The following is an 11,441-nucleotide window of genomic DNA, read 5'->3' as shown; positions in this document are numbered from 1 at the left end:
TGATGAGGCATCTTTAAGTACATTAATGTATTTATAATTACATGTTTATATATAATTAATTCTGACCATGCATATATATATATATAAACACAAAATATATACTAGGGCTGAATATGGGTATCGTCAGTGGACTAGGCACGGGGTGATGGGACCTACTAACATATTATAAATAACATATAAATACTGTCATCTGTATTTTTTAGGAATTTTTTTTTATAGAAATGTCAATTTTCAGTAAGAATGATTTATTTAAAGAAAAAAAGTCGGTGTCTGTAGTTTTCTGGTACATACCACTGTTTTCTTTATACTATATAAGTAATTGAAGCTACCACATACCTTGGCACAATAAATCAATCAATCAATCCAGCATTTACCATTGTGAAAAATGATCAAATCAAAGTATCTACACAACATATCCACACACTCCTAGGCTATCTTTTGGACTAGTGCAAAAACAAATAAGGCCAAATTCACAAATAATGTATGTATGTATATATGATATTATATTATAATAAAGATGTGTGGTGGTCCTATTGAATCAAATTGCATACAAAAAAAGCAAAGCTATATAGGCCAAATAATTTTGCTGAACCCCACCAATGTATCTTCTCTATTTAAGATCTTATCAGAATTAAGGCAAATACATCAATCAACGCCATAAGGGTAGTGCCAAACAAACAGACCTCTTTTCCTACACACATTTCTTTCTCATTTCCTCTCTCTCTCTTCTTCTTCTTTATATATATATATATATATATATATGTTTTCATGATCTGTTAACTATATATACACTATAGTTTGGCTAATATGGACATGGATTTCAACATGAGAACTGCTACCCCATTTGTTGTTCACCACCATGATGATAAGATGTCATCAGAAGAGTGTGGAGGAGTGAAGAAGAGAATAATTAGCAATAGAAATAGTAGAAATAACACTAACGAAGAAGAAGCAAAGAACAGTAGTGAAGAAATAATGTCATCTCCATTAAATTTAAGGAACCTCTCCAAGTTGATCCTTCCCCCCTTGGGAGTTTCTAGCTCTAACCAAATTCAGATTCAGTCCAAAGGCTGGATTATCTCCCCCATGGATTCCAGATACAGGTAATTTCTATTTTTATATATATATATATATATATGTATAACCACACATATCTATTTATGTATATTGCATGGTCTTTCTGATCAGTATACTACTAGCTAGTGATCTTGTGATCAGTACAAATTTAAATATGCATTTTCATATATTTATATTGTAAGTAGTTTATATTTGTTTGAGTCGTTGGTATGGCAGATTGCATATAATATAAACATATACATATAAGTATATATATTATGTATGTTTAAATTATTGTAGAAATATGATGCATAGGAAGTGACCCCAACGATCTTTCGGTAAGAATATATAATCCCAACTTTTAACTTTTATGTAATATGCCCTATCATGTTGGAAATCTAACAATAATATTTTGTACTTGAGAAAACTAAATAAATATTCGTCAAATCTATAAAAGATAAATCTTTTCAGAGATCGATATAGTAAATTTCCCCGTTTTGAGTTTATTTCTAAGTTCTTAAGTTGAAGATAGACCCATACTATAAATTATAATTAGTGAGACAGAATTTGAAAACAAGGAACGGGGAAACATATAAATATAAATATATACATATATCTATCAAACTAATCATACATTTATGATGCTTTAGTAAAAGTATATATAATTTTAACCCTGTTTACTATTACTTTTTTGGGAAATTTTTCCTGTTTATTATTACTTTTTCGGGAAATTTTTCGAGAACAATAAAGTCTTTTTGTATAAAAATAAAGTTGACTTCAGATGACTTATAATTATGAATTAATTACAGATGAGGACTAATTAGTCTCTTTTCACATAAATGTATTAACACACAATAACATTGGTAATATAATTAACCAAGTTTAGATCATATAGTGAAGGGGAATGAATAAAATGAAGGATTCAGGTTTGAATTTGGGACATATTTATTTGCGATTTATTATATATAGCGTATGCAATGTATAATTGTATAAAGTTGCATATACAATGTAAATAATTTTGTATAAATTGCATTATTAATTAATTTTGTACAATAAACTTATATTAATGTTGTTATTTATTGGATGTGGTGCAGGTGTTGGGAGACATTTATGGTGCTTTTAGTGGCCTATTCAGCATGGGTTTACCCATTTCAGGTGGCATTTCTTGGTTCATATCCAAAGAAACCACTCTACATTGTAGACTGCACAGTCGATCTCTTCTTTGCAACCGACATCGTTTTGACTTTTTTTGTTGCTTATATTGACCCCACCACTCATTTACTTGTTCGTGACTCTAAAAAAATTGCTATCAGGTATTTTAATCTCTCTATAATTTTGGAATACATTCAGTTCATCTCTCACAAATTATCGCATTAATTATTGGACTGATCGGACGGGTTATTAATAATTTAAATACATCAAATCAAGCTTATTAGAGTAAATTAAATTTTAATCAAAGTACGAAAACAAATATATCTGCAACATATAATAAGATACAATCTGTTTTTAAAAAAAAGGAGAAAAAAATCCAAAGCCTATAATTTTTTTTTTTCCAAGAGAATCGTTCACTAGATCACAACATGTCTTAAATTGGCCCATTAAATGATTTTGCATGCTTTCGACTAGACAATAAACTCCTTTTTTTTTTCCTTTCAGTTTTGTTACACTTTCTTTTTTTAATCATTATTGTGTTACAGTTATTAAAAAAAGGATATAATGGTAATGGACCATGACAGCTATTGTAGGAAGAAAATTATGGGCTGATATTAATTTTACACAGTATATTTACTTTATTTATTGTTGAGATATAGCGTAAGCTAATCACCACAATTGCATGACTGGAATGGAATTTTTTGGTTCTTATCTTGTTTGATGAATTTATCTTTAATAATTTATTTCTTTTCAGTTTGAGAAAAAGCTTGTTTCCAGTTTCTATTTTCGAACATGACCCACATCTTTTTCTTTGGTTTATCACTACTGTGCTATTATAGACCATAGAAAGTTTACTTTGCCTTTTTCTAAGTTTTCTTTTCATACAAATTATTAAAAAGGCAAATAAAAATAAATAAGAAACCTACTACAACTTTTTATAAATACTTATGTACACATAAACAAACAAAAAAATGAAAAGCAAAAAAAGAGTTAAATATTAAAAGTATGACGGTTATGACCTCCACATGCACCAAAATGCTTTTCAGTTGTGGTTGTTTCTATCTCTCAATTTTGTGAAACTTCAATGAAAATTCATTATATTTAATTAATTTCATTACATGAAATTAATTTTTTTTTCAAGATCTAATATGACAACATGTAGTCCTATTGAACTCATTTTTATTTTAACAGCTACAACCTATCCAGCAAAAGGGTTAGTTTGGCATGACTTTTCAAAACTTTTTCGTTATTCGAACATGTTTGGATAAACTTTTTGAAGTGTTTTTCTTTAAGTGTCTAAAAGCTCTTACATAGTAAGGTTTTTTAAACTAAGAAAAAAAATTATTTGATTTTTACTGAAATATTATATTTTTCTTTATTATAATAATAAATATATTAAAAAAAATTAAACAGTAAGTAAAAATACTTCTCTTTTTTTACTGCTATCCCAAACGAGCATAAAGTGTATTTAGATCTATATGTTCTAAAAGCTATAATTAAAATATTAGTTACTATATTTCCTTTTAAACATAAGGTAATAATCTTTTGAGTGGTAACAGATGTACAATAATGAAAATTAAAAAACATCATAAAAGCATTTAAATTGTATCCTTAGAATGTACCCTTGGAAGTTAAAAAAAAAAAAGAGTGATGGAGGAGTCATGCAAATGGAATAAATAATGGGTATAATAATATTGGAGATTTTTTATTAGGTATTTGTCAACATGGTTCCTAATGGATGTGGCATCAACCATCCCATTTGAGGGAATCTACTACTTGTTCACTGGCAAAACCAAAATCACTCTTTCCTGCTACCTATTGGGAATGCTCAGGTTTTGGAGACTTAGAAGAGTGAAGCAATTCTTCACCAGGTACATGATTAATTCTTTTATTCTTCTTGGCCTTCATACATAGAAGTCATTAATTTTTAGATATGCTTCCCTTTTTCATGTTTAAGTTTATATTTGTATATTGATTGATTTGGCAGGCTTGAGAAGGACATTAGGTTCAGCTATTTTTGGGTCAGATGTGCCAGACTTTTATCTGTGAGTGAAATTTTCTCTAAGCAACATTTAGTAGAAGTCTTTCAATGGATAATTTAACAGTATACAATAACACAATATATTTTTTATTTAAGTTTTACAAAATTTAGAGATAGAAATAACCAAAAATCAAAGCCAAAATGTTGATAATATCACATTCTACAATTTTGTGTATGCAAGGTGACATTGTTGTTAGTGCACTGTGCTGGATGCCTTTACTATTTGCTGGCAGAGTTGTATCCTCATCAAGGGAAGACATGGATTGGAGCTTTGATTCCAAATTTCCCAGAAACTAACCTTTGGATTCGATACATTTCGGCCTTGTACTGGTCCATAACCACCATGACAACCGTTGGATATGGTGATCTCCATGCAGTCAACACCATGGAAATGGTCTTCATCATATTTTACATGCTCTTCAATCTTGGCCTCACTGCTTACCTCATTGGTAACATGACAAACTTAGTTGTTGAAGGAACTCGCCGCACTATGGAATTTGTTAGTCTTTCTTTTTCTTCTTCTACCTGCATTATCATTTTTTGCTCTTATTGTTTTCTGAATTTGGAATTGGAATTTGATGAATTTTTCTTTCTCTTCATTGTGGTTTGGGTTTATAGAGGAATAGTATCGAAGCTGCATCGAATTTTGTGTCACGAAATCGTTTGCCTCCAAGGTTAAAAGATCAGATTTTGGCTTATATGTGTTTGAGATTCAAGGCTGAGAGTTTGAATCAGCAGCAATTGATAGAACAGCTACCGAAATCGATTTGCAAGAGTATATGTCAGCAGTTGTTTTTGCCAACAGTTGCAAGAGTTTATCTTTTCAAGGGTGTCTCTAAGGAAATACTTTTGCTCTTGGTATGATTCCTCACTTTGATCCTTTTTTCAATAGTTGAAAAGGACAAAATTTACTACTTAATTGTTGGTTTTTCCTCTGTTTAATTTCTAATTGCATTCTGTACTAGTAAACAAGCTGATCTTAGTATATCATTACTATAGGAGTTCATGTTTTTTCTGCTATGTAAAACAATTCAATAACTGATGAGTGAAAGAGATCATTGTAACAAAATATATGACAATATGTGATTTTTTATTGGATTGAAGAACATTAGTTTACCAAGTTATCAATGAATCTTCAGGTTGCGAAGATGAAAGCAGAATACATACCACCAAGAGAAGACGTTGTGATGCAGAATGAGGCACCCGATGATGTCTACATCATCGTCTCTGGAGAAGTGGAAATAATTGACTGTGAAACGGATAGAGAGCTAGTTGTTGGAACTCTACAATCAGGAGACATTTTTGGAGAAGTTGGAGCACTTTGTTGCAGGCCTCAAGGATATACTTATCGAACCAAGACTCTATCGCAGCTCTTGAGGCTTAAGACCGCAGCTCTAATTGAAGCAATGCAGACAAAGAAGGATGATAACATACAAATCCTCAAGAACTTCCTTCAGGTCATAGTTTCTCTTTATTTTACTTACTAGCTCTTTGAAAAGAAAATGAATTAGAAAAATGACATGTTTCATGTTGTATTTTATATTTATGATTTGCAGCATCACAAAAAGTTGAAGGATCTAAAACTTGGAGAATTACTGGTTGAGGGTGAAGATGAGGGTGATACTAACATGGATGACAATTTGTTGACTGTCGCCAGCACGGGGAATGCTGCTCTTCTTGATGAGCTTCTTAAGGCGAAACTTGATCCTGACATTGGTGACTCCAATGGAAGAACCCCTCTGGTATGTATTGTGTGTGCATTTGCTTTCTTTCTACTCAAATGAGCTAATTCAGAAGATCAGTTTTCATTTCAGTTTTCTTGATTTCAATGGTGCTAGTAGGATTAAATCAGCTTTGAGACTTGGTTCAGGCAATCAGCCTTCGATTTATTGTAAAACAAAATCATGTCAAACTGAAGGATGTTCATATTTTCTTTTGGCTTCAAAAAATTACGAGTATGAAGTCATTTCATAGATTTCTTTCTTTTCTTGTGATGTATCAGCACATAGCTGCATCTGAAGGGCAGAAGGAATGTGTTTTGGTGCTCCTCAAGCATGGTTGCAATGTTCACTTAAAAGGTCATTTTACCAGTTTCATGTCAATGTTTATTTCTTATTGTACCTGATATTGGGTAAAATATGGCACCTAAAATATAATCATCATCATCATAATATGGCATACATTTTTTACAATGCAGACTTCAATGGTAGCACAGCATTGTGGAATGCCATAGAATCCAAGAACCACACCATATTCAACATCCTCTACCACTTTTCTATCCTTTCGGATCCATATGTTGCTGGTGAGCTTTTGTGCACAGCTGCAAAAAGAAACGACTTGGCGGTGATGAGCGAGCTCTTGAAATATGGACTAAATGTGGACTCAAAGAGCCACCATGGGCTAACACCTCTACAAGTAGCCATGTCAGGAAATAGTCTGGAGATGGTAAACTTGCTTGTGTTGAATGGAGCAGACGTGGTCAATGAAAACACTTGTGAGTTTCCTTCGATGACTCTGACTGAAATGCTGCAGAAGAGAGAGGTTGGACACCAGATTAGTGTGCCTGAAAATGCACCGGACGAAGTGCTTACCATAAAGTTCGATGCTGAAAAGGAAGTAAGTGGGAGAAAATCTAATGGAGATAATCCCCATAGAGTGAGTATTTACAGAGGCCATCCAATTGAGAGGAGAGAGACCTTTTGTAAGGAACCTGGGAGGCTAATTAGATTGCCAGGCTCTCTTGAGGAGCTCAGAAAGATTGCAGGTACATCTTTCTCAATAGATTTCATATATAATTTCCAACTTTCTTGAGCCACAGTCTAGAAAAAGAAGACTAATCAATACATAATTTTCTAATGATTCATAGTGATGATAAACATGATATTAAGTAGAAACTTCACTTCATATTTACTATTTGGTTTTATGACTTAAGCTCTTGTGATAAAGAGCTTCTTATTGGACCTAAGTTTGTGTCAAGTAACACAAGTTGAAAAATAAACGGTAAACTTTGCATGTTAAACTTCCACATAGGTTGATCTTTTTATGAAAACCAGATATCGACTGTTTTTTCACATAAATACTTAAAACCAGTTTTTTTAACAAAATAAAGTTACTTATATTTGACTTTGTGTCTGAAATTTGTTACCTCTTAAACACAGGTGAAAAGCTTGGATTACATGCAAGCAAAGCGATGGTAATGAATGATGAAGGAGCAGAAATCGATTCGATTGATGTAATTAGAGATAATGACAAGCTTTTCATTGTTGATGAATTATAATTAAAATTCTATCAACAAAGTTTTTACTCCTTATAATGAGATCCTCAAATGAACATGTTAAGATCTCTCACTTCAAATGTAGCTCTAAAAGTCTAGAGCAACATTTTCTACTACAAATATTGAAATATATGTGTATCACATACTAATTTAGTTAGATTTTGTGTTACTTTTAGAGGAGCAATTTTCATTGCTAATAAAATCTCTTTGTACAGTTTTTTTAAATCCACTTGTGTCCTTGATTAACTTTGTGTACCCATTAGGACTAGCACGCAACATATATAAATTGAAGAAGAAACTATCAAAATTTTACAGATTATTCCTTTTGTGTATAAAAAAAATCATTATCAAGTCATGGTTGGTGGAGGTTGGAGTCGGCAAGCTTGGATGAATCTCATGGTGGTGCTTTGGATACTATTTCTTCTCGACAACGGCTGATGGAGGTCTCCTTGTTTGGCTGAAGACTGGATATATTGTTGCTATGGATTTCCTTTCATATATTTGGATGCTCTTGCTTGACTTTGGTTTTGCTCTTAAATATGCTAGTCTATTGTTGTTGTTATTTTGTTTAGGTTTGTTTTTTGATGTTTACAGTTGGTTTATTTCATTTTTTTTTTTTGGCCAGTTTTGGTATTTCCCTTGTTGGGAATTTGAGGTTAAGTCTCCTCGGTTCATCTATTTTCCTACTATCTATGGTAGTATGGTACTTGTTAATGATTGTGATTATGAATGGCGTGTGTGCCTCTGTATGTCGGTTCTTTGGCCTTGTTGCCGCTTTCTTGCCCTTTTGAGGAATAATTTGTCATTTTGGCTTATCCATGAACTATTGTAATGGACGTTGTCTTTGTTTTTCTTTAATGAATTTTTGGTCTAACCATAAAAAATGATTGAGAATCATTTATATGATCTTTTAATTAAGGGTTTCATCTTCCTATATTTTTCATAAATACCCACCTCAAAATCAAATTACACTATTGTTTTGTTTAAATACATACTTAACCCCATGGTTTCAATAAATTTAAATTACATCTATATATTTTACCAAACATTCAAAATACCCACAATAACAATTATAATTTGATCACCTCCATTTATTATTTTTTTTTCTAATGTTTTATAAAAATTTTAAAAAATAGTTTTTTTTTAAATAAAACATAAATATTATTTCAATTGTTGAATGAAAATTTTATTTAAAAAACTTCTGCCTATAATTCATCCCCACGAGCAACATTTGAAGAGAGAGACTCGACTTTCCTCTTGTTCAATGTGTTGTGGAGATCTTCTAGAACTTTGGCAGCAGTCTTTGGGTGATTTCCCTTGAGGATTATTGTGTCATTGTTTGCTAGTTTTCTTGCTGGCCTCGGTACGAGATTTGAGTAAACTCTATTTCAACCAAGCTAATATTGAAATTAAAGCAAAACAACAGATGAACAAATATGAAACATTAGAGTAATCACAAATATAATAGAGATAAGGTCAGAATGATGCAAACTCTATTTTACGAGATTTGGTGGATAATCTTGCCACCTACATTCTCGGTCTTCAAAGCATTAAGCTTCGAGTCTGTTATCGAATCAAGTTATGGACTTGATCAATCCCTTGTACAACCGAGGTAGTTTTCACCAAAGTGTTATCCAAACCTTTCACAATAAACTTTTCCGAAGTCTCAATCCCACCTTACACGAATTGTTGATTCGATGCCAATCTCAGTAACACTCTCACATTGTTGATCTAGTGCCAATCTCACCAATACACTCGGATTGTTGATTCAATTTCAAGCTCACCAATACTATGATAGTAGAAGTTATAGATCATAATCAAACTCTCTCTAAAGATGATGAATACAATTTAGAAGATTAGAGAGTGATGCACCCAACAAAAATGAATAATCAAGTTTGACTCAAGTGTGTAAAAAGTGCTTTAAAGAGATTTGAAGAAATAGAAGTTTTGAATACTTATAGGACTTGTAATCTAAACGTAATAAGGTCAATAAAATGATAAAAACAAATTATTTATAACTCCAAGAGAAAACTAGCCTTTTAGAGCCGTTGTTGCTGCACGCACAAAAATCGAGAGCCTTTTCTAGGCTAAATTGGGGAGCCTATTGGCACAAAACAACGAGTCTGTTGGCTACAAGAAATGGTTACAAATTTAGGTTGTTTGTTTATGGATTTGTTACTTTCTGGTAACGAAAATACCACTTTTTTTTAATCGTTTGAGTAAACTTATTTCCATGAAGTGTAATGCTATTTAAAATTTTGAAAATACTTTATGAAAACATTTTAAGATATTTTAAAAATTAATATCATTTTTAAAGGACCTTTAAAATATTTTATTAATTTAGAAAAAACTTAGTTTTGGTTACTTGTGTTACCAAAATTGTTTTGTTAGTAAAGGATTTTTTTGAAAAAGTTTGAGCTACTAAATGATTAATTCAAGTGTGATGCATGCAAATCAATTTACAAGAATATAAATGATAACTTAACCTTAAGTACACTAGTCTTTAAGTCTTTGGCTCTTTGAAGTGTTCTTGGAATCCATTTTATCGTCTTGAAGCATTGACTCTATCTCCTTGATTATGTTTTTTTATAAGTATACAAGATAAGTACATTTCTACAAAATCAAGAATAGTTAGGGACATCAATAATCAAATATTTTTTATCATCAATTCAAGAGTGATGATGATTTTGAATCAACAAGTTCTTCTATTTTTGCGTCTCGACTTTTGGTTCAGAAGCTTATGCTTACTGAGTGTACTCGTCAACCTTCCTTTCTTTTACTATGAGTAGAGGGACATGGGTCTTTGTCGTGAGCCAATAGGAGAAGGTGGAACATCTCAGGTGATAACTTTGTCTCTGGTGGAAGATGATCATCCATCAGGGCACCCTCTTCATAAAGAGGAAGATTAGGTGATGGTGTCACAATTACTGGTGGAGCTAGTGGCTCCCTTTTAGTAGCTATAAGCTAGCTATTGTCAAGCATGATTTCTACGTCGTGTAAATGAGATAGCGACTCACCATCGATAGAACTAGGTCATTCTTCCTCAAAGATAGAGAGTGGCCAATTGTTTGGTTATATCCCTAATAGGGACCATGACCCTTCTTGCCAATATGAGTAACTTATCCCGACTCCTCAGAGGAATACTTAGAAGTAAGGTCTCAAAGAGGATGTAAAAAAATTGAGGTTATTGAAATAGGTACAAGTCAACTAAATGGTATTCCCGTAGCAATTAGGGTTATAGATTTTCAATTTATGGGCAGTAGTATGGGATCTATAATGGGCGAAAAGATAACACGTTCAAGTATGCTACAAATAAAAATTAACTGCTCATTCTAATGTGTGCTTACGGAGGACAGCACAATCACTACAACAATTTTGCTTATATATTACGTTAAATATTACGTATATTTAGAAGTGCTATAAACCTATCCTAATAAAAAAAAACAAGCGGCAATTTTACCCAAAGAGGCGGCAAGTGAAAGTACTTAGCGCCAAATGAAAATGAAAAAAATCATTTGGTTTCCTCTCTCTCTCTCACTCGGTTTCAACCCATCTCTAATATCTGAACTCCATCACCCTAATCACGCCTCATCCTCTCTCTCTCGCCTTCATTTTATCAGTTCCCTCTCCATTCTCCATCGCTCTCTCTCTCACCGAGTCTATCGACTCTCTCCATCACACCATGACCACGCCTAGCTAAAGCTATTTATTTAGGCGTTTAGCTTTGAAATCGACCACGTCCACGTCCACGCCTAGCTAAAGCTCTCTCTCTAATAGAGTCTATCGACTCTCTCTTCCTCAAGTCCCAATACTCTAAAGTCTGACTGAACAACACCACGTTTAGTCTCTCTTCACTCTTTCCCGTTGAGTTGTTGGAGTATACACAAGCACGGAGCAGCTAAACCATGAACCGGGTAA

At 32.6% G+C, this 11,441-nt stretch overlaps 1 protein-coding gene across 1 annotated transcript; it reads left to right on the top strand.

Annotated features, from left to right (window-relative positions):
* The first annotated feature begins 684 nt into the window (after positions 1–684).
* LOC133782144 (potassium channel AKT2/3) lies at positions 685–7,748 on the top strand. The gene is made up of 11 exons (XM_062221353.1): positions 685–1,103; positions 2,151–2,369; positions 3,921–4,079; positions 4,196–4,253; positions 4,431–4,748; positions 4,868–5,107; positions 5,389–5,706; positions 5,806–5,991; positions 6,252–6,327; positions 6,447–7,013; positions 7,408–7,748. Exons 1-11 carry the CDS (start codon positions 808–810, stop codon positions 7,524–7,526), a joined length of 2,556 nt encoding a protein of 851 aa, XP_062077337.1. The 5' UTR covers positions 685–807; the 3' UTR covers positions 7,527–7,748.
* Positions 7,749–11,441: the final 3,693 nt, after the last annotated feature.

Source organism: Humulus lupulus, chromosome 6, assembly GCF_963169125.1.
Source record: "Humulus lupulus chromosome 6, drHumLupu1.1, whole genome shotgun sequence".
In the NCBI taxonomy this organism is placed as follows: Eukaryota; Viridiplantae; Streptophyta; class Magnoliopsida; order Rosales; family Cannabaceae; genus Humulus; species Humulus lupulus.
The sequence above is the reverse complement of the archived record's forward strand: the minus strand, read 5'-3'. Positions and strand labels throughout refer to the sequence as shown.

Excerpts from the sequence above, each read along its gene's own strand:
- LOC133782144 (XM_062221353.1), top strand. The coding sequence starts at position 808 with ATGGACATGGATTTCAACATGAGAACTGCTACCCCATTTGTTGTTCAC. Across the intron at positions 5,707-5,805 it reads TCCTCAAGAACTTCCTTCAG|CATCACAAAAAGTTGAAGGA; the intron begins GTCATAGTTTCT and ends TATGATTTGCAG. Across the intron at positions 7,014-7,407 it reads GGAGCTCAGAAAGATTGCAG|GTGAAAAGCTTGGATTACAT; the intron begins GTACATCTTTCT and ends TCTTAAACACAG.